Here is a 22,612-nt window from a genome sequence, read left to right as displayed (position 1 = left end):
AATACGTGATAGAAAATCCAGATGTAAAACATGTAGATTTATAATTAGTTTAGTTGTTTAGTGGTTGCCATTGCTGAACCAGAGGCCTCTAGAGATGAGCGAACTTACAGTAAATTCGATTCATCACGAACTTCTCGGCTCGGCAGTTGATTACTTTTCCTGCGTAAATTAGTTCAGCCTTCAGGTGCTCCGGTGGGCTGGAAAAGGTGGATACATTCCTAGGAAAGAGTCTCCTAGGACTGTATCCACCTTTTCCAGCCCACCGGAGCACCTGAAAGCTCAACTAATTTATGCAGGAAAAGTCATCAACTGCCGAGCCGAGAAGTTCGTGACGAATCGAATTTACTGTAAGTTCGCTCATCTCTAGAGGCCTCCATAAGAAATCTGATTATCTGATCTGCAACATAGGTGGGTGAGTACAAGACTGGATTTTTTCAGCTAACATTCATATACTGTAGGGGAGATTTCTCAAAACCTGTGCAGAAGAAAAGTGGTGCAATTGCCCAAAGTATTTATTTTGTTAAAGGCCCTTTTACTAATTAAAGAAGCGATCTGACTGGTTGCTATGGGCAACCGCTCCACTTTTCCTCTGCACAGGTTTTGATGAATCTCTCCTTTGTTGTTCTTAGAAAACCTACAGAACGCAATAGGACAATGGCTTTCCGAGCATGCTGGGAGTTGTAGTTTCACAACAACTGTAGAGTTCCAGGTTCAAAATCAATACATTAGTAGTATTTACATAGTACAGCCGGAACTCACTGGCCCTCATTTACTAAGAGTGTTGTGTAGGTTTCTTTGTGGGTTTTAATTCCCTACGGTATTTTCTAAGGTTTCCCTACATTTTTTTTTATTTTTATTTTTTTACACATGCTCTGATCTGTAGGGTTTTCCTCAGCTGAAATCCACCACATTTTCTGTGGAAACTTTAGTAAATATGTTAGGTTTTTGTGAAAATGTCGGGAACCTCCCCTTTTTGATGACCATGCCCCGATTTCCCAACTGCCATGCCCCTTTTTAGGGTTTTCTAAGTAAAATGGAGAGTTAGTCGGGTTTGCATTAGTAAATGAGGGCCACTGTGTATAGTAAAATCGGCAGAGCGTTCATTTCGTACAGAACTGTTCTGATATCCATAACTGGGGAGTAAAATACAGATTCTGACAGGATATAATTGTGACTGAACCCTCAGCATGTGAACATGGCCCAGGGAATCACCCACGCTAACCTGTGGTACAGACTTGTAGTGCGGGTGACAGCGAATAAAATCATACTTAGGGCTCCACTAAAGGAAGCGCCATCAGCCAGTCCGGCAGAAGAACGAGAGTTAAGAGGAAAAAAAACTGCATGTCCTATTTTTCTTTTTCCCGTTCAACTCTTGTAAAATACCGGACGGGTTCTCCGCCACTAGACATCTTATCCCTTATCCTTTGTATATAGGGTATGTCTAGGGGCGGAGTTCCACTTTAAAATGGATCCCATTTAAGTCAATGGGATCCGTGGGGAACCCATCGAGCTATAAGGCCATGTAGCAGGGCTAAGGCCCAGTTACCATTCCCTGATCACCATTGGCCCCAAGAGTTTCTGCAGCAGCAATCAATAGAGCCATATTACGGAGCTGTGGCTGATGTGGGCCTCAGCTGTCCTACATGGTCCTATAGATTGTTCACTGTTGGCCACAAGAGGTTCTGCAGCAGCAGTCAATGGCAACTCTGCACCAGCCTCCGCTCTGCTCCATGCAGCAAGCTCAGCTATATTTATTTATTTAGAAAAAAGAATAAAAAATGTGGGCCCCTTCCTATTTTACGAAACCAGAAAGATGTGATGAAGAAACAAACTTGGCATTACCACAGATGCATAGCCCACAGCTTTTGGGCTTTCCTAACATGATACAAGCCTGATGCCTTCCCAATACTATATACATTATATAGTCACGTACTGGACCATACCTGGCTGTTCCCGGAACCCTTGGTGCTCCGACGCCTGTGTGCGGTAAACACACTATCAGACATAATTGGCTTGAATACACTGCTCTACAGGAACTACCACACATATTAGGCTTAGATACACTGCTCTAGAGGCAGTGTTACAAATAATAGGCTTAGGCCCCTTTTACACTGCCTGTATGCCCTGTCAAATACAAGCGTTAAAGTTTTTTTTATTTTTTGCAGTTTGATGGCCATAACTGTGATGGGTCATAAAGGGTCCCAAAGGACCCCATTATAGGCAATAGGGTCCATCGGGCACCGTTATTTTCGGAGAGAATAGCCGGAGAAAAAGGCGGTGCAGGCATAATTTTCTCTCCGGCTATTCTCAATCCTAAAATAACAAGCTTCACACTGACGGAGACAACTGGCAGTGTGAAGGTATCATCCTGTAAAAAAACTCCCATAGTACTACCGGCAAAAAGTCCTGAAATCGGCCGGTAAAAATCCCATTCATGTCAATGGGATTTTTTGAACATCCTTTTGCATCAGGCATGTCTGTTTTTACTAATGTCTGTTATTTTTGCCGGCACAAAAGACGGTGCATGCACTAATTTTTGGCCCGACAAAAATAAATAAATAAATAAATAAATAAATAAAATTAAAAAACATTTAAATCCGGACGTTCAAATTTAACATTGAAGTCTATGGGAATCAGTCAGTTTTTTTAACATCCGTTTTTTGTACTGCGCATGCTCAGTACAGCTTTACAAAAAAAGGGTTAAAAACCAGATAAAAAAAATATACGTATGCAACTGGTAATAACTGATGAACAAACATCAGGTTTTTTAACCTCTTAAGGATGCAGGGCGTACCTGTACACCCTGCGCCCAGTCCCGCTATATAACGCAGGGTCCCACTCGTCATACCGGGTCGGTCCCGGCGGCTAATGATAGCCGGGACCCTGGGCTAATAGTGTGCGGCACCGATCAACCCTTTAGACGCGGCGATCAAAGTTGATTGCCGCGTCTAAAATGAAAGTAAAGCTTCCCGGCAGCTCAGTTGGCACGCGAGCAGAGGTCCCCTCACTTGTCTGTTGCGTCTGATTGCTCCAAGCCTGAGATTCAGGCTTGAGCAATCCACTGCCTATAACACTGATCAATGCAAAGCTATGGCTTTGCAGGGATCAGTGTAAAAGATCAGTGTGTGCAGTGTACTAGCTCCCTATAGGATAGGGGGGAAAAAAAAGTGAAAAAAGAAAGTTAAAGGTCATTTAAAGGGGTAGTCCAGTGGTGAAAAACATATCCCCTTTCCTAAGGATAGGGGATAAGTTTGAGATCGCGGGGGGTCCGACCGCTGGGGCCCCCTGCGATCTCTCTGTACGGGGGCCAGGCTCTTCGGCCAGATAGCGGGTGTCGACCCCCGCACGAAGCGGCGGCCGACACGCCCCCTCAATACATCTCTATGGTAGAGCCGGAGATTGCCGAAGGCAGCGCTTCGGCTCTGCCCTAGAGTTGTATTGAGGAGGCGTGTTGGCCGCCGCTTCGTGCGGGGGTCGACACGCCCCCTTCCCGTGGGCAGTTGGGAGATCGCTGAGGGCCCAAGCGGTCGGACCCCCCGCGATCTCAAACTTATCCCCTATCCTTAGGATAGGGGATAAGTTGTTCACCACTGGGTTCACCACTGGTCTACTCCTTTAACCCCTTCCCTAAAAAAAAAAGTTTGAATCACCCCCTTTTTCCCATAAAAAAAAAGAAAAAAAAATGGTGTAAATAAAAACAAACATAAGTGGTATCGCCGCGTGCGGAAATGTCCAAATTATAAAAAATATATTGTTAATAAAACCGCATGGTCAATGGCGTACGCGCAAAAAAATTCCAAATTCAAAAATAATGTATTTTGGTCACTTTTTATATCATGAAAAAATTTTATAAAAAAGCGATCAAAAAGTCTGATCAATACAAAAATGGTACTGATAAAAAAAACTTCAGATCACGGCGCAAAAAATTTGCCCTCATACCGGCCCGTACGCAGAAAAATAAAAAAAGTTATAGGGGTCAGAAGATGAGAATTTTTTACGTATAAATTTTCCAGCATGTATTTATGATTTTTTTTCAGAAGTACGACAAAATCCAACCTATATAAGTAGGGTATCATTTTAACCGTATGGACCTACAGAATAATGATAAGGTGTCATTTTTACCGAAAAATGCACTGCATAGAAACGGAAGCCCCCGAAAATGACAAAATGGTATTTTTTCTTCAATTTTGTCGCACAATGAATTGTTTTCCGTTTCGCCGTGGATTTTTTGGTAAAGTGACTGATGTCACTGCAAAGTAGAATTGGTGGCGCAAAAAATAACCCATAATATGGAATTTTATGTAAAAAATTTAAAGCGTTATGATTTTTAAAATGTGATGAGGAAAAAAATGAAAATGCAAAAACGGAAAACCGCTTAGTCCTTAAGGGGTTAAGAAAAAAACATTAAAAATAACGGATGATGGTCATCAGTTATCATCCATTATTACCAGTTATTGCATCCGTTCTTGTTTTTTTCATCCAAATAACGGCAGTAAAAACGCCGGATGATACCTGTAGTGTTTCTTAACAGGCAGTAACGCTCTAGGCCAGCGTTTCCCAACCAGGGTGCCTCCAGTTGTGGCCAAACTACAACTCCCAGCATGCCCGGACAGCCAAAGGCTGTCCGGGCATGCTGGGAGTTGTAGTTTGGCCACAGCTGGAGGCACCCTGGTTGGCCAAGACTGATTTAGGCAGTATTACACTGAATAGGCTTAGATACAGGGCTCTGGGTGGTATCACACTTAATAAGCTTAGATACTTACAGGCAGTACTGCTCTACAGGCAGTACTACACATAATAGGCATGTATATGCTGTTACAGGCAGATATACTGTATCTATACTACAGGCTGTATCACACATTATTAGGCATAGATACATTTATCTACATGCAGTATCCAACATAATAGGTGTAGATACACTAGTAGCATCCTACATAATAGGTGTAGATACACTTGCAGTATCCTACATAATAGGTGTAGATACACTTGCAGTATCCTACATAACAGGTGTAGATACACTTGGAAGTATCCTGTATCCTACATAATAGGTTTAGATACACTTGCAGTATCCTACATAATAGGTGTAGATACACTTGCAGTATCCTACATAATAGGTGTAGATACACTTGCAGTATCCTACATAATAGGTTTAGATACACTTGCAGTATCCTACATAATAGGTGTAGATACACTTGCAGTATCCTACATAATAGGTTTAGATACACTTGCAGTATCCTACATAATAGGTTTAGATACACTTGCAGTATCCTACATAATAGGTTTAGATACACTTGAAGTATCCTACATAATAGGTTTAGATACACTTGAAGTATCCTACATAATAGGTTTAGATACACTTGCAGTATCCTACATAATAGGTGTAGATACACTTGCAGTATCCTACATAATAGGTTTCGATACACTTGCAGTATCCTACATAATAGGTGTAGATACACTTGCAGTATCCTACATAATAGGTTTCGATACACATGCAGTATCCTACATAATAGGTTTCGATACACTTGCAGTATCCTACATAATAGGTGTAGATACACTTGCAGTATCCTACATAATAGGTTTCGATACACTTGCAGTATCCTACATAATAGGTTTAGATACACTTGCAGTATCCTACATAATAGGTTTAGATACACTTGCAGTATCCTACATAATAGGTGTAGATACACTTGCAGTATCCTACATAATAGGTGTAGATACACTTGCAGTATCCTACATAATAGGTGTAGATACACTTGCAGTATCCTACATAATAGGTGTAGATACACTTGCAGTATCCTACATAATAGGTTTAGATACACTTGCAGTATCCTACATAATAGGTTTAGATACACTTGCAGTATCCTACATAATAGGTTTAGATACACTTGCAGTATCCTACATAATAGTAGATACACTTGCAGTATCCTACATAATAGTAGATACACTTGCAGTATCCTACATAATAGGAGTAGATACACTTGCAGTATCCTACATAATAGTAGATACACTTGCAGTATCCTACATAATAGGTTTAGATACACTTGCAGTATCCTACATAATAGGAGTAGATACACTTGCAGTATCCTACATAATAGGTTTAGATACACTTCCAGTATCCTACATAATAGGTTTAGATACACTTGCAGTATCTTACATGACAGGTTTAGATACAAGGCAGTATCTTACATGACAGGTTTAGATACAAGGCAGTATCACACATACTAAGCATGGATATATTTGAAGCGCAGCCGATGAGTCCTCACATACAGACTACTGCTTCCTTCAGAGCTGCTGGGCGGGGCTGAGCACACTGGATTCCCGCTGCCTTCCGTGTTGAGGCAGGGGTGTGGGGGCCTCAGCCAATCACAGCCGATTACTCACGGAAGAGCTCTGGGCTCCCTTCAGAGAGCTGCGGGGCGGAGCAGAGACAGGGTTCTTCAGGGCGCAAAAATCTCCACACAACAGCGTTTGGAGTGAGGAGGAAGAAGCAGCCGCGTGTGCGCGCACCAAGCCTGCGGTAATGCCTCAACCAAGAAGCATATCAAGCGGAAGGGGCCACAGTTCTAGCGACGGTAAGTAACATTGTTATCAGTCTCACCCGCATTACAAGCCTTTACCGGAATTCTCTAGGTAGAACCAATAGAAACAGAGTCCCTAAGGCTGCGTTTACACAGTGCACTTTTACAGCGCGTTTTTTTTTTTCATCCGCTTGATGAGCTCACTTTAAGATATCAAGAACTACGCGTAAACTTTAGATATCCGCTCAGATTCGCACGCAGGAGACAGACGCGGGCTGTGTTTGTCCATGTTTAGACCGGAGCCATGACCGCTACTACTCACAGCGTCCTCCACAGCATCACATCTCTATCTCCATCCTCCTATCACGCTGCTCTCTGCGGCCTACTCCGTGACGCCACATCCCGCCTCGAGACGCGTAATGCGTCTTCTCGCTAACGTCACATCCCGCTTTGCCGACTGACACGCCCCCACTAGTGACGTTATTTAGCCTTTTTTTTTTTTATCAAGTCTAAACGGACAGAAAAGCCGTTGTGCTATGAAAGTACAACAAAGAGCCCGCGCCATCACTGTGTAGATGAGCGCTATGGTCCCGCTGATCCCGCCCCTTACTACAGTTACCGGGTGCCCGCCTGTAAGTGACGTCACCTGCTGCTAGCCAATAGCAGCCTTTTACGACAGCGGGGAGTGTTAGTGTTCTGATAAAGAGCTAGAGGCGCGCGGTTGTGGTCTAGTAACCGGGGAAACGCGGTAACCTGCGTAAATATGTCGCGGTACGGGCGGTATAGTGGAGGTAAGTGTATTCGCACAGCGTCTGTGGAGGTGACGTCGTTGTTGTGGGGCTGAAGATTTCGTTTCTCTTCCCGCTGCAGGCGGCGCGGTTTGTGTGGTGGCCATTTTGCAGTGTGCGCCGGTCACGTGTCTGGGGCTTTGTGTGGCGCGGAGTGATCTGGTAATGGCGGGCCCTTCTCATCGTGATTCTTAAGTGTGATGCACCGAGTGCTGTGGGTGAGCGGTGTAACGACTGGAAGAGCGGCCGGAGTAGCGTGTGTTGTCTGGGTTCTTACTATGGTGGGTGTGTCCGCAGGCCGCGCATGTATTCAAGTCTCCATGATGCCCAACGGAACTAACGACACCTGGAGCGCATTGTCATGACGGGCAGGCTGTGTTGTCGGGACGTCAAGTGCCTCTCTAGGACTACAAGTCCCAGCATGCTTTAACCCCTTAAGGACCCAGCCATTTTACACCTTAGGATCAGAGCGTTTTTTCAACATCTGACCACTGTCACTTTAAACTAGCAATCAACCGATATCGTTTTTTAGGGCCGATACCGATAATCAGTGGAGGTTAGGGCCGATAACTTATACCGGAATATCGATATAAGTTATCGGCTATTTATCCCCCCTCGACACTGCTGCAGGTCATTGATTTAAAGCGGACGCTTTAAATCAATGCACTGCAGTGGCTTTTGCGGTGCCATAGACCGCCGCCACCAACCGCTTCTCTCCCCCTACCTGTCAGGGTGGTCCGGGCCATCCATCCTTCCTGTAATGTCCGGTGGCATTCTGGGTGGAGGGTGAACCGGTCCGGGCTGTCCTTCTTCTCCGGCGGTCATCTTCTCCGCTCCGGCCTAGTACGCTGCATAGACGCAGCGACGCACCTGACGTAGTGGCGTCTATGCAGCGGACCAGTTCCGGTTCACCCACCACCCAGAATGCCGCCGGACATTACAGGAAGGATGGCCCGGACCACCCCCATTATGGGTAAGTTCATTTTATTATTATTTTTTTTTTATTGACTCGGCGGGTGGGGCCCGACCGGTATAGCGGTATGGGCAAAAATCCATATCGGTATACCACCCAGCACTACGGTGGGGGGTGCGACGCGGGGGGCGGTCACGGTGTGGGGGCGGGGCATTATCGACAAGGTAATTGCTGTTAATGCCCAAAATCGTGATTATCGGCCATACCGATAATCGGCCAATCCCTACTTTAAACATTTAATAACTTTTAGTTAACATTCTGATTCTGAGATTTTTTTTTTTTTTCGGGAGATATTCTACTTTAACATAGTGGTGGTTTTTTGTGGTAAATTGCATCCTTTCTTGGTGAAGAAAAATTCCAAAATTTGATGAGAAAATTTTGCATTTTTTTTTTAATTTGAAGCTCACTGCTTGTAAGAAAAATGGATATTCCACATAAATGTTGTTTTTATTCACAAATACAATGGGGAAGATTTATCAAGACCTGTGCAAAGGAAAAGTTTCCCATAGCAACCAATCGATTGCTTCTTTCATTTTGCAGAGGCCTTTTCAAAAATGAAAGAAGCAATCTGGTTGCTATGGGCAACTGGGAAACTTTTCCTCTGGACAGGTTTTGATAAATCTCCCCCAATATGTCTAATTTATGTTTGCATCATAAAACTTGAGTTTCTACTTTTGGAAGACATCAGAGGGCTTCAAAGTTCAGCAGAAATTTTCAAATTTTTCACAATTTTCAAATTCACTTTTTCAGGGACCAGTTCAGTTTTGAAGTGGATTTGAAGGGCCTTCATATTAGAAATACCCCACAAATGACACCATTATAAAAACTACACCCCCCAAAGTATTCAAAATGACATTCAGTCAGCATTTTAACCCTTTAGGTGTTTCACAGGAATAGCAACAAATTGAAGGAGAAGATTCAAAATCTTCATTTTTTTGAATTCTTGCAAGGGGTAAAAAGGGGAGAATTTTTACTGGTATTTGGGAAGGAGCGACAAATGGTTTTTGGGGGCATGTCACCTTTAGGAAGCCCCTATGGTGCCATTTTAGAAACTAGACCCCTCGGGGAACATAAGGGGTAAAGTGAACCTTATAATACCCCACAGGTGATTCATGACTTTTGCATATGTAAAGACTTTTTTTTTTTTTTTTTACCTAAAATGCTTGTTTTCCCAAAAACTTTACATTTTTAAAAAGGCTAATAGCAGAAAATAACTCCCAAAATTTGAAGCGCAATTTCTCCCGATTCAGAAAACACCCCATATGTGGGGTGAAAAGTGCTCTGCTGGTGCACTACAGGTCTCAGAAGAGGAGTAGTCACATTTGGCTTTTTGAAAGCAAATTTTGCTCTGGGGGCATGCCTCATTTAGGAAGCCACTATGGTGCCAGAACAGCAAAAAAAAAAAAACATGGCATACCATTTTGGAAACTAGACCCCCTCGGGGAACATAACAAGGGGTTAAGTGAACCTTAATACCCCACAGGTGTTTCACAACTTTTGCATATGTAAATAAAAAAAATGTACATAAAATGCTTGGTTTCCCAAAAATTGAACACTTTTAAAAAGGGTAAAAGCAGAAAATACCCCCCCCAAAAAAAAAAAATTTGTAACAATTTCTCCCAAGTACGGCGATACCCCATATGTGACCCTAAACTGTTGCCTTGAAATACGACAGGGCTCCAAAGTGAGAGCGCCATGCGCATTTGAGGACTAAATTAGGGATTTGCATAGGGGTATTCTACGCCAGTGATTCCCAAACAGGGTGCCTCCAGCTATTGTAAAACTCCCAGCATGCCTGGACAGTCAGTGGCTGTCTGGCAATTCTGGGAGTAGTTGTGTTGCAACAGCTGGAGGCTCCGTTTTGAAAACAGTGGCGTACCAGACGTTTTCACTTTTATTGGGGAGGGGGGCTGTGTTTTTACTTTTTCTTTTATTTTGTGGTAGTGTAGTGTTTTTAGGGTACAGTCACACGGGCGGGGTTCACAGCTTCTCGCTGGCAGGTTGAGCTGCGGCAGAAAATTTGCCGCAGCTCAAACTTGCAGCCAGATACTTACTGTAAACCTCCGCCCATGTGAGTGTACCCTGTACATTCACATTGGGGGGAACATCCAGCTGTTGCAAAACTACAACTCCCAGCATGTACGGTCTATCAGTGCATGCTGGGAGTTGTAGTTTTGCAACAGCTGGAGGCATACTACTTTGGCTGGGGATTGTAGTTATGCAACAGCTGGAGACACACTGGTTTGCTACTTAACTCGGTGTTTCACAACCAGTGTGCCTCCAACTGTTGCAAAACTACAACTCTCAGCAATCACCGACAGCCAACGGCTTGCTGGGAGTTGTAGTTATGCAACCAGCAGATGCACAACTACAACTCCCAGCATGCACTTTAGCTGATTGTGCAAGCTGGGAGTTGTAGTTATGCAACAGCTGAAGGTACACTTTTCCATAGAAAGTTTTGTAACAGCTGGACCGGATTGGTCAGTCACGTCACTTGTGCTCAGATAGGCCGAATAATCGGCGCATAATGATGCAACGATTTTGACATCACCAACAGAGGGTATAAAAGGGAGAGCGGACCAAACGAACGGCCATTAGCCTCTGTACCTTGATAAAGTTGGTTCATCCAACGAAACGTCGGGCAGCGGAGGGCTATTCATATTTTAACTAGCAGCTTACAGTGCTTCTCTACTTATTTAGCAGCATCCGTAGATTAGTGCTATACAAGCACAATACCACCATCTAAGAAGTTACAGGGTGCCTACACACGATTCAAGCAACTATTAGCTGTGTTTTTAGATCACTATACCGGAGCTCATATATTTTAAATGACTCAATAAAATTTAGTTTTAAGGGGGGTTTCTAGTTTAGGGTTAACCCCTTGGGGGGCGACCCCTAAAGGTTGTTGTCACTTGTAACAGCTGGAGGCACATTTTAAGTCCCAGCATGCCCATAAGGGAATGCTGGGAGTTGTGGTGGTCTGCCTCCTGCTGTTGCATAACTACAGCTCCCAGCATGCCCTTTTTGCATGCTGGGAGCTGTTGCTAAACAGCAGGAGGCTGTCACTCATGTCCAACTGCTGATCCACGCTTCAGGTCAGTCCCTCACCGCTGCCGCTCCTGGGGCCCCAATCCCAACAGGGATCGGGGTCCCCAGCTTCCGGGGTCAACTTCCCGCTCACGTCCTCCGGAAGAGGGGCGTTGCGGGAGTGACACCCGCAGCAGGTGCCCTGATTGGTCGGCCGGTAAACCGGCCGACGAATCGGGGCGTTCGTGAGGTGGCACCAGTGCCACCTCTCCCCTGCTGGCTATGGCTGTGACGGCCCCGATCAGCCAGTAATTCCGGGTCACTGGAGACCCGATTGACTCGGAATCCGCCGCAGATCGCTGGGTCATCATAACCCCCCTGGGCGATATGCCGCGATGCCTGCTGAACGATTTCAGCAGGCATCGGGCAACGGCTCCGCTCCAGATGGCTGCGGGGGGCCGGGGAAGCGCATGACGTTCTCATACGTCATGTGTCCTAAAGGAGACGTATGAGAACATCATGTGTCCTTAAAGGGTACCTCTCATCAAAAAAAACTTTTGATATATTATAGATTAATGTATGCAGAATAACTTTACAATTGCATGTTATTAAAAATATTAAATTTTCCACTTTGAAGAAATGACCACTAGGTGTCTCCCTACCAGTCCTGGCAGCAAGCATTTCAGACTCATGCTGGAGTCCTAAACACTACGAGCTGCCAGTCTGCTTTGTTCACAGCCTGTTTGGCTGTGAACAAAGCAGGCTGGCAGCTCTGAGTGTTTAGGACTCCAGCATGAGTCAGAAATGCTTACTGACAGGACTGATCGGGAAAAATACAATAGAAAGAAGCATATTTTTCATTAACATGCTATTGGAAAGTTATTCAACATTCATTAATCTAAAATATATCAAAAGTTTATTTGAGGTACCATTTAAGGGGGTTAAGGACCAAGCCCATTGTCACCTTAAGGACCAGGCCAATTTTAGATTTGCGTTTTCGTTTTTTTTCTTCCTCGCATTCTAAAATCCATAACTTTTATATTTCCATCTACAGACCCATATAAGGGCTTTTTTTGCCTGACCAATTGTAATTTGTAATGAAACCTCTCATTTTACCATAAATGAGAACCACAATTTTGCACATGGTTTCGTTTTCACACTGCACTTTACGGTAAAAATGACATGTTCTTTATTCCGTGGGTCAATACGATTAGAATGATACCCATGGCTAGATACTTTTTCATAATATTGATAATATTTGATAATTTTGAACTGCTTAAAAAAAAAACTTTTTGTACAAAATCGGTCATCTAAAATTGCTTTTTGACCACCTATAACTTTTCATTTTTCCGTATATCGGGCGGTATGAGGGCAAATTTTTTTCGCCGTCATCTGTACTTTTATCAATACCACATTTGCATATATACAACTTTTTTTTTTAGATAATTTTTTTGGGAATAAAATGTGACCAAAAAAAGCGTCTTTGTTTACGCCATACAGTATAATTAACATATTTTGATCAGACACTTACGCACGCGGCGATATCAAATGTTTATAAACATTTTTACGCTTTTTGGGGGTAAAATGGGAAAAACTGACAATTTTTTGGATTATTTTTTTATTTTAGAGGATAATTTTTTTTTTTTACTTTGTCCCCATAGGGGACAATCTATAGCAATCATAGATTGCTAATACTGTTCAGTGCTATGTATAGGACACAGCACTGATCAGTATCATCGGCTATCTCCTGCTCTGGTCTGCTTTATCTCAGACCAGAGCAGGAGACGGACGGAGGCAGGTGAGGGGTCCTCTTTCCGCCATTACAGATAATCAGATCGCCGCAGGTGATCATGGATGTCGGCCATTACCGGCAGGTCCCCGGCTGCTGATAGCAGCCGGAACCTGCCGTGTATGACACAAGAACCGCTCCGATGCTCGCAGTCATACACAGGACGTTAATGTACGTCCTGATGCGAAGTACCGCCAAGCCAGGACGTACATTTACGTCCGTGGTCGTTAAGGGGTTAATTTTCTTTGTTTATATTAGTGCAAAACTTTACTAGAATACTTAATTTTCTGCCCCAATTCACCTACTTTTGCTTTTCTCTTCTATTCTCTTTCCCTGTATTTGACACACTGGACCCTAAAGGGCAGTGTGTTTCAAACAGTTTGCCTCCAGCAAAACTACAACTCTCAGCATGCTCGTACAGCCTTTGGTCATGCTGAGAATTGTAGTTTTGCAACAGCAGTAGGCTCATGATTTAGAAAACGCTGCCATAGGTAAATGCACGCTAGATGGAAAGTGTATACTGTAAATCTTGGTGCAGGTTTTTATAACCAGGGACAATTCCAAGTAACTGACCTGCTGCCTATATTAAAACTTGCTTTGCTGGTTCTGTAATTTGATGTAAACCAGATTGCTTATTTTATTTTTCACAGGCCTCTTCAAAGATGAATGAAACACTGGTTGCTATGGGCAACTGCACCACTCTTCCTCTGCACAGGTTTTCCTAAATCTTCCCCCTATGGCCATGTTCACACGATGGAATTTCTGTTCAGAGTCCTATTGATTTCAGCGGAATTCTGCAGCACTGTGAACATGGCAGAAAGAATACGTGTCTATTCTTTCTGAAGAGTCCGCATGAAAATGTATTGCAGTCTGAGATGGCACAATTCCGAGCAGTACTACCGCTGGCGTGTTCTGCCGGTGCTCTGCTGTTTTCTGTGCGTGCATTCCACCATGTGAACATGACCTAAAGGGGAGATTTATCAAAACTTGTGTGGAGGAAGAGACAGCCAGTTGCACGTAGCAACCAATCAGAGTGCTGCTTTAAGGTGTTCTTATTTTATTTTATTTTTTTTAATTAAATGACCTAACTGGTTGTTATGCTAACTAGTCATCAGATCGCTACTTTTCCTTTGGATATGTTTTTGATTAATTCTCACCATAAATGAAAGGTACATTTTCATCAGTCAGTGGAAGGGGGATGCTAATGTTCAGACTTTGACCAATAGCTAAAACAAGCTACTAGCGTTCTCCCCCGACGCAGTGTCGCATAAGAGGGGGCTCATAATGTAAGTATGTCCTGACATATGCAGAGAGGAAGAATCCAAAGAATTGAGAAAATTCTGGTACCTTTTTAAGTGGTTGCCATTAGTGCTGGGCAGTAGGGATCGACAGATATTGAGTATTTTATTTAAGGGCCAATAATCTGTGACCTTTCAGGCCGATCATTTATACAGGAATATCAGTATAAGTTATCGGGTGCTTTAAATCAATGAACTGCAGCGGCTTTTGCGGGGCCAGTGACTGCCGCCTGCTTCTCTCCCCCTGCCTGTCCTGGGGTCCTCCCTAGTCCAACTGCCGCTGCCCCATTGCCTGCCCCATCCCTGGTTTTATAATTACCTGTTCCCATGGTCTGCGCTACTCCTGGCTCCAGCGGCGTCCTGAGCTGTCACTGCGCACGGACGGTGATGTCACGTTGAGGACGTCATTGCGCGGCGCACAGCAATAGAGCAGGACGTCGCAGGAGCCAGAAGTAGCGCGAACCCCGGGAACAGGTAATTATAAAACCGGGGATGGGGGAGGCAATGGGGCCACGGCAGTCTCTGGCCGGCGAGGCAGGGCATATCGGCAAGGTAATTGCCAATAATGTCCAAAATCATGAATATCTGCCGATAATATCGGTCAATCCCCACTGGGCGGTATACCGGTTTTGGATTTTTAATTTATTTTCTGTACGATATGAATTTTTCCCAATACCGGTTGGGCCCCTCGAATTAATGAACTATCAGCCGCAGCGCTGTCCCCACATTGGGGAACTAATCATGTTACCCGCAGACGCTGCTCTCCTACTCCTCCTGTGAGCTGCGGCGCTGGAAATGAACGAATTGTGAGCCGCTGTCACTTTCCGCTACAAGCGCAGAAAGCCAGTGGGCCGCAGGCGCTGCATAGCTTCTGATCAGTTCATTCGGTGGGGGGGGGGGGGGAGAGCAGAGCAGCGCCCGTGGGTCAGATGATTAGTTCCCCAGCGCACTGTGGCTGATTATTAATTTAAAGCGGTGGGGGGGGGATATGAGTGAAACAAAAAACACCATGAAAAACTGTGGAACCGCCATGTTTGAAAAATAGTGATACACATTTTTGGTCATACCACCCAGCACTAGTTGCCATGTTAAATTCTTCAATATAACAAGAAGTTCACATTGATGTTAGGCAGGAGCAAAGATTTTTTTTTTTTACTATACTGTGATAATATACCTATACACAGCTCAGTAGAAGAGCGTTTTGGCTTGCACATGCTTGGTAAGCATTTGTGATGGTATTGACCATTTTTTCTTTACACACTTTACCATTCTTTTCCAGAAGCCAAAGTCTATGTTGGTAATCTAGGAACCGGGGCTGGCAAAGGAGAATTGGAGCGTGCGTTTAGTTACTACGGTCCACTGCGTACAGTTTGGATTGCTCGCAACCCTCCTGGCTTTGCTTTTGTAGAGTTTGAAGACACACGGGATGCTGAAGATGCTGTGCGAGGCTTAGATGGAAAGTATGTATCTTCAGTCTTTATCTTACACTCTTACAAAGCAGCTAAACGGTGATCTATGTGATGTTAAATTGGGTTCTAGTGTTAGTACATGTAATAAATGTTCGTTCTTTCTCTGCATACACTGGAATTAGAATTTGTGCGCCAGATGTTTCTGGCACGGAAATTCTATGTTCACAGCGCAGCAGAATCTCACGGAAATCAATGGGACTCTGCTGCTGCAGGATCTGGCTTGTAAACACAGCCTTAGGTTATACAGTGACCCCCATCCCCCCGACATATGATTTCAGCATGCAATGTTGAAGGCAGCATCGACATACAATGCTTTTGTATGTCGGGGCCATCGCATAAACTGCTATCCGGCAGCTGCTTCAACTGCCGCCGGATAGCAGTTTACGGGGCCCTGTAAGCTCCGGTGATGGTTACTTGCCTGTCCGCGGTGCTCCAGGACGTCATCTTCGGGATCCCTTGCATCGCCGTCACTCTCAATCGTCGTCATCACGCCACCGCGCACACGCCATCCAATAGGAGCGTAGTGACGTAAGGGCGGCGATTAGGAACGACTATCCCAGGCAACAGACGTTCTGGAGCGGCGGGGGCATGGCGACAGCGACATCCAGGGCAGCGGGGACAGGTGAGTATAACGTCCTATATTTAACATTGCATGGATCCCTCAACAAAAGATGGTTCATTTGGAACGGATTACAACCATATGTTGAGGGACCACTGTATAGGCAAACTTTCTTTTATGGAGCTGAAATCCTCAACACTTGCTTGAATCCACCTTATCAGTCAAGTTCCCAGCTTTGCAAACCACCTCACTTAGTTTAGTAAAGGGAAGGCTGAAAGGTGGGCGTGAGCAACAAGGCATGCCAGGCTGCGGCACTTGAGCATCCCTGATGGCCTCGCCTCATTGACACTAGGCTGACCAATAAAAGCTGTAGAGGAAATCACAATTGGCTCCAGGAAAAGGAACATATTGCTTTTATACCCTACAGGCTATCAGTGTCTGTAGTTCTTGGCAGAAACTCCCAAAATAAAGAATTAGGGGGAGATTTATAAAAACCTGTACAGAGGAAGTGATGCAGTTTCCCATAACAACCAATCAGATTTCACCTTTTTTTATCTTTTTATAAATTAACCATCTGATTGCTGTTGGCAACTGCATCACTCTTAACAGGTTTTGATAAATCTAAAAGAAAGAGTCCTGGTCCTCAATTACACCAACCAAATATGGATGGGACTCTGTTTGTTTTATATTTTTCTCCCACACCTGTGGATACAGCTGTACCCAGTTAACCTCATACAATTTTTGTTGTTGAGCTGTCCATATGTTTTGGATTTTGATAAATCTCCCCCTTGATGTTTGACATTGATGGAAGGTTTCTCTGTTAACAATATAGCCGGTTAAGACACTGCATTAATTTATTTTATTTTTTTCCCCTTACAGGGTTATCTGTGGGTCAAGAGTAAGAGTAGAACTGTCTACAGGCATGCCACGACGCTCTCGTTATGACAGACCCCCAGCACGGCGTCCTTTTGATCCAAGTGATAGATGTTATGAGTGTGGTGAAAAGGGTCACTATGCTTATGACTGTCAAAGATACAGCAGGCGCAGGAGAAGCAGGTATGTTTATTTTTTGACATTTGTAATCAGATTTTCAGGGATACAAAAAGCTTGCAGTCCTGAAGCAGCAGTCCTTTTTAAGTAGGCAGAATCTGTTTAAAGATGTGGCACCTAGTGCAGCAATTCGAGGGGTGGGGGTGACTGTTGGGGCATATTATAGTACTGTATAGAATAGTATGTCAGGTACAAATGTGTCAAACAAGTCTGCGGGCAGTAGTGGCAGAAGGTCTAAAGCTTAAAAACTACCCTACACAGTGCAATATTCCAAAACATGATCTGAGTCTTGTTTACAGAAACTTATGTTTCACCCAATGATTTCAGTTCGAAAGGCAAACTAATATTTGCATTGATGGTAAAATCTGCAACGTTTATTAACAGAAACATGTCTGTTTTTACCTTACTTTGCCCTAAGGCTATATGTTTGACACATTTGGCGTAAATGTTATTAGAAACATACAGTAAGATGTGCTTACAGGGTACAGGCAGTTTAAAATGCAAGTGAACAGTTAACACAAGTTCTTAATAGCCATTATAACATAAAATAGGTTGCTTCTGATGTAAAAATGGGACTGCTGCTTTTATGTGCATTATGGCATGTGTAATAATTTTAAACTGTTCCTATGTTAATAATCAACCTGGTCAAAACCTTACAGGTTCCTTCGTTTGAGTCAGTCGGCTTGATTCAGAATGTCACGAGCCTTAAGATTTCATGCTGAGGCGCCTTGCAAATCCGACCTTATGATTCTGCTAGACCTTGAGGTGATCAGCATAAGAGGCCAGATCCCCTCAAGCCTTCTACAACTAGATCATCCTTTAAGATTCTGTAGAGGCCTTGAAATCTATGATCTACTGTGATCGCCGTATCAGAGTAATATTGGCATACAATTGGGGCACCCCTCCGGTTTAGAAAAGAACTACAGATTGACCACATTCCCACCTAGAAAAACCTTCATGCGTCAATCAAGCCTCATCTGGCTGTCAGTTTGAACGTCGTTAGATTGAAGACCTACAGTAGATGAAGTGATCGTCTGGTAGATCCTTCTAGACCGTCTAGATCTTCTAGACCTTGGGCCAAAGAGGGTCGACCTGCAGACTTGCAAGGTTTATTTACTACAAATTCTAGTCTTGTTTTTTATTTTATTTTTATTTATTTTTCTTTAGTTGTAATTTTATTGTAAAGTGAAACTCCTTTATTTTTAACCAGTTTCTCCTAGGTAGATCTATTCAAGGCAAATAGGTTTCCTGATATCAGACACTCATTACTGTCTGACTGTAGGCTACATTATTTACTGTGCCTAAATATAAATCAACTTTTATTTTAAATATTCAGATCCAGGTCCCGTTCTTACTCAAGATCCCGGGGAAGGCGTTATTCTCGTTCAAGAAGCAGAAGCCGTGGAAGGAGGTACACTTCTTATTTAAAGGCTTATATCAGAGGGGGAAGTTTTCAAATGAACTGTTGTCAAAGCTTTATACAAATTTGTGAATTTCTTTTATTTAAAAATCTTAATCCTTCCAAAACTTATCAGCTGTTGTATGTTTCAGAGAAAGTTCTACAGGTCTTTCCAGTCAAGACACCTCTGTCCGGAGCAGGAGAGGTTTACTATGTAGATTTGCTCCTGGTCTTGACCATTCCTGACACGGACAGAGGTGCCAAAAGAGAGCACTGATCTCAGACTGGAAAGAACTACAAAATTTCCTCTCAAGCATACAGCAGATATGTAGTAATAGGTTCTAAGATTTTTAAATAAACATAACTTACAAATCTCTCTTGAAAATAATGTAGACTACATATGCAAGTAAATGTTCACACTGTGTAGGGTATCCCTTTTATGGCATGCTCAGAATTACCTGGCTGTGCATTATAATAGCAATATCTAATGAAAAAAAAAAATAATCCAGCAAAATTATAGATCCCTAATAGAGAGGAGTGAAGTTACAGGGATTCGATTTGTCAAGAACCGCTCGGCAGTTGCTAACTTTAGTCTGCCTAAATTAGTTCAGCTTTCAGGTGCTCCGGTGGGCTGGAGACTCTCTCCTAGGACTGCATCCACCTTTTCCAGCCCACTGGAGCACCTGAAAGCTGAACTAATTTATTCAGGCGAAAGTAAGCGACCACGAAGCTCGTGACGAATCTAATCCTATCCTACCACTTTAATTCTTCAAAACTTGTCCAGAATGCCGGCATTTAAAAAAAAAAAAAAAAGTTTTTTTTTTATTTTTTATTTCAGCATCTAGAAGCTGGTTTTCTTTTGTTAGAATATTTTATTTTCTCCCTCATCTGCAGGTCTAGGTCTGGATCCCCTCGTAGATCAAGATCTGGCTCTCCTCGTAGGTCAAGATCTGTCACTCCACGCAGATCCCGATCTCCTTCAGTTAAAAGATCCAGGTAAGTGAACATTAGAGATGAGCGAACTTACAGTAAATTTGATTCGTCACGAACTTCTCAGCTCGGCAGTTGAATACTGCGTAAATTAGCTTAGCCTTCAGGTGCTCCGGTGGGCTGGAAAAGGTGGATACATTCCTAGGAAAGAGTCTCCTAGGACTGTATCCACCTTTTCCAGCCCACCGGAGCACCTGAAAGCTGAACTAATTTATGCAGGAAAAGTCCAACTGCTGAGCTGAGAAGTCCGTGATGAATCGAATTTACTGAAAGTTCGCTCATCTCTAGTGAACATCATAAAAGGAACGATGTATTATGTAAACTGGTACATGTTGAATAACTGTAAACTGTTCACAGGTCTAGGTCTCGCTCAAGGTCCAGGTCTGTGTCACGCCCTCGAAGCAGGTAGGTCTCTGCTCTAACTTGTTTATAATTTGGATGCATTTGAATGCAACAAGACAACTGTATTCAGTTCCATTTACTAAATCTGGCAGTTTCACATTTAAAGGGTACAAAATATAACAATACACGTGTGTGTGTGTGTGTGTGTGTAAATATGTATGTGTGCGCTGAATAGCAAAATCAATAGCTTTAACTAAAAATTGCAGCGAGAAACTGACACTAGCCTCATTTTTATTAAAAAATTTTTTTCCCTCTTAGATCAAAGTCACGATCAGCTTCTCCCAAAAGAAGGTATGTAGTATTTCCTTTTCCTAACCTAGAAATGCCCATATCTGTGGCATTTTAACAGGTTTTGAAAGTTTATTTTGAAAAATATTTTAAATTGGACCTCCCCCAGATATATATAATATTTACACACACACACATATTCTTACTGACTTTGACTCTTGTTTACAGCCGCTCGCCGTCCCGAAGCCCACGAAGGAGCATCAGCCCGGAAAGGAATGGCTAGACACTTTACTTTTTTACAGACTTGCTGTGACAGTCGTTGGTCACAATTTTCATTATTTTTTATTTTTCATCTTGGAGTTCTGTGTTTTTAAACAGTCACTTTGGTAGGCTAGCGTACAATGTATGTTATATCCTGTCATCTGAAAGTGAAACTTTTGTATATTGAAATTTAAAAGTACTTGTTCAATGACTGTGACCGTTCATGACTAGACTTTACTATCCAAAAAGTGCAGGGATACTTAAAAGGGTGCATGAATGATAAAACCTGTGTAATAAAAGCCTGATGCACATGGCTCCTTCAGCACTCTTGAGTAAATGGCTATAATGGTCTTGCCAGACAAAGTTGGGCTACCTTATGTTACAGCTCACAAACTGTAGTATGGTTCATCTGCAACAATTTCTGCAGTCCACCTCAACTTGTTTCATTCTGTATTTCCATTTTGTGACTCTGTTAAGACTTGTTCTGCGCATCTGATGTGAGCAGCTTGTATAAAGACTTTATTTTTTTTATTGTTTTTGGAGATTTAAAACTTCATATTTTAGGACTTCAGCATATGCAATGTTCTAAATAACAACTTTTTTATTTTCAATATCGTTGTTTGCGTTTCATTTTTGTGAAGTGCGAGTGTCTGTATGCGAGTTAACAGATGTCCTAAGAAAGACAGGAGGTATTAATCCAAACTTTGCAAATGGCCGTATACTCAAAGTTTAGAAATTTTGATTTTACAGAAGATTGCAAAGGTTACAACTAGAGATGAGTGAACTTCTTGGCTCGGCATTTTCTGACTTAAGCCTGCATAAATTCAGCTTTCCGGTGGGCTGGAAAAGGTGGTGGATACAGTCCTAGGAGACTCTCTTCTAGGACTGTATCCACCTTTTTCCAGCCCACCGGAGCACCTGAAAGCTAAACTAATTTATGCAGGAAAAGTCAGCAAACTCCTAAGTTCTTGACGAATCGAGTTACTGGAAGTTCACTCATCTCTAGTTACAACTCCAAAAAGGCTTATGGGAAACTGACCACTTAGCTTTGTCCATAATGTGAACACTCCTAAAAGACTGTCCCCTTCCACGTAGCCTCACCATGAACGCTGGATCCACCAATATTTACCTTTTTTGGAGGGTGTGGGGTTTCAGAGGAATGCTGTATCCTGCATTGGAACTGCCTGCCCTGGAGAATGGCTCATGGCAAAGATCTATGTTTCCTGCCATTTAAGTACCACAAATGTTACACTCTGAATCTGCTCAGCCTTTTTGTTCATCTGCTCTAACCACCACTCCTTGTCCAATGAGTAGAGCCTTTGATCCAGATGTCCAGCAGGGCCTTTTTAACTCCTTGGGGACGAAGGGCGCCCTCGCGTCCCGTCACTTAAGGACGGAGGGCGTATCCATACGCCCTCCGTATTTCCGGTCACCGCAGCTCGCAAAAGGCTGTCTGGGCATGCTGGGAGTTGTAGTTTTGCAACACCTGGAGGGTCACAGTTTGGAGACCACTGTGTGGTCTCTAAACTGTGGTCCTCCAGATGTTGCAAAACTACAATTCCCAGCATGGCCAGACAGCCAGGGATGCTGGGCATGTAGTTCTGCAATATATGGCCCTTCAGATGTTGCAGAACTAAAACTCCCAGCCTTGCCTGGACAGTCTAGGCATGCTTGGAGTTGTAGTTTTGCAACATCTGGAGGGCTACAGTTTGGAGGCCACTACTTTGGAGACCGCTAACTGTTCTTCCCCAGTTGTTGCAGACTGTCCAGGCATGCTGGGAGTTTTAGTTCAGATGTTGCAGAAGGGCCAGATATTGCATCCCTGACTGTCTGGCCGTGCTGGGAATTGTAGTTTTGCAAC

At 43.4% G+C, this 22,612-nt stretch overlaps 2 protein-coding genes across 9 annotated transcripts in view; one reads left to right on the top strand and one right to left on the bottom strand.

Moving 5' to 3' along the window:
- Positions 1–8,049, bottom strand: part of GEMIN6 (gem nuclear organelle associated protein 6) — a 29,513-nt gene extending 21,464 nt beyond the window's left edge. Inside the window, exon 1 of one of the 6 annotated variants that reach the window (XM_056567456.1) lies at positions 8,031–8,049. The gene's annotated coding sequence lies outside the window, so the exon portion shown is untranslated. Of the gene's footprint in view, positions 1–1,943; positions 1,963–6,222; positions 6,289–6,722; positions 7,097–7,583; positions 7,688–8,030 lie in introns of those variants that run through there. The other 5 variants (XM_056567451.1, XM_056567453.1, XM_056567450.1 and 2 more) reach the window with 5 other exon arrangements.
- SRSF7 (serine and arginine rich splicing factor 7) lies at positions 6,386–21,353 on the top strand. 3 transcript variants are annotated; one of them, XM_056567446.1, is made up of 8 exons: positions 6,386–6,572; positions 15,673–15,853; positions 17,301–17,477; positions 18,808–18,882; positions 19,765–19,866; positions 20,218–20,265; positions 20,521–20,553; positions 20,719–21,353. In XM_056567446.1, exons 1-8 carry the CDS (start codon positions 6,521–6,523, stop codon positions 20,771–20,773), a joined length of 723 nt encoding a protein of 240 aa, XP_056423421.1. In that variant the 5' UTR covers positions 6,386–6,520; the 3' UTR covers positions 20,774–21,353. The 3 variants fall into 3 exon arrangements, with proteins under 3 accessions (XP_056423421.1, XP_056423424.1, XP_056423423.1); XM_056567448.1 differs by lacking the exon at positions 6,386–6,572 and adding an exon at positions 7,157–7,309 and having other exon boundaries at positions 20,719–21,352; XM_056567449.1 differs by lacking the exons at positions 20,218–20,265; positions 20,521–20,553; positions 20,719–21,353 and having other exon boundaries at positions 6,388–6,572; positions 19,765–19,870.
- The last annotated feature ends 1,259 nt before the right edge of the window (positions 21,354–22,612 follow it).

The sequence above is a fragment of the Hyla sarda genome, chromosome 3 (assembly GCF_029499605.1).
Source record: "Hyla sarda isolate aHylSar1 chromosome 3, aHylSar1.hap1, whole genome shotgun sequence".
Lineage (NCBI taxonomy): Eukaryota > Metazoa > Chordata > Amphibia > Anura > Hylidae > Hyla > Hyla sarda.
Note: the sequence above shows the minus strand (reverse complement) of the source record. Positions and strands in the feature narration are given on the sequence as shown.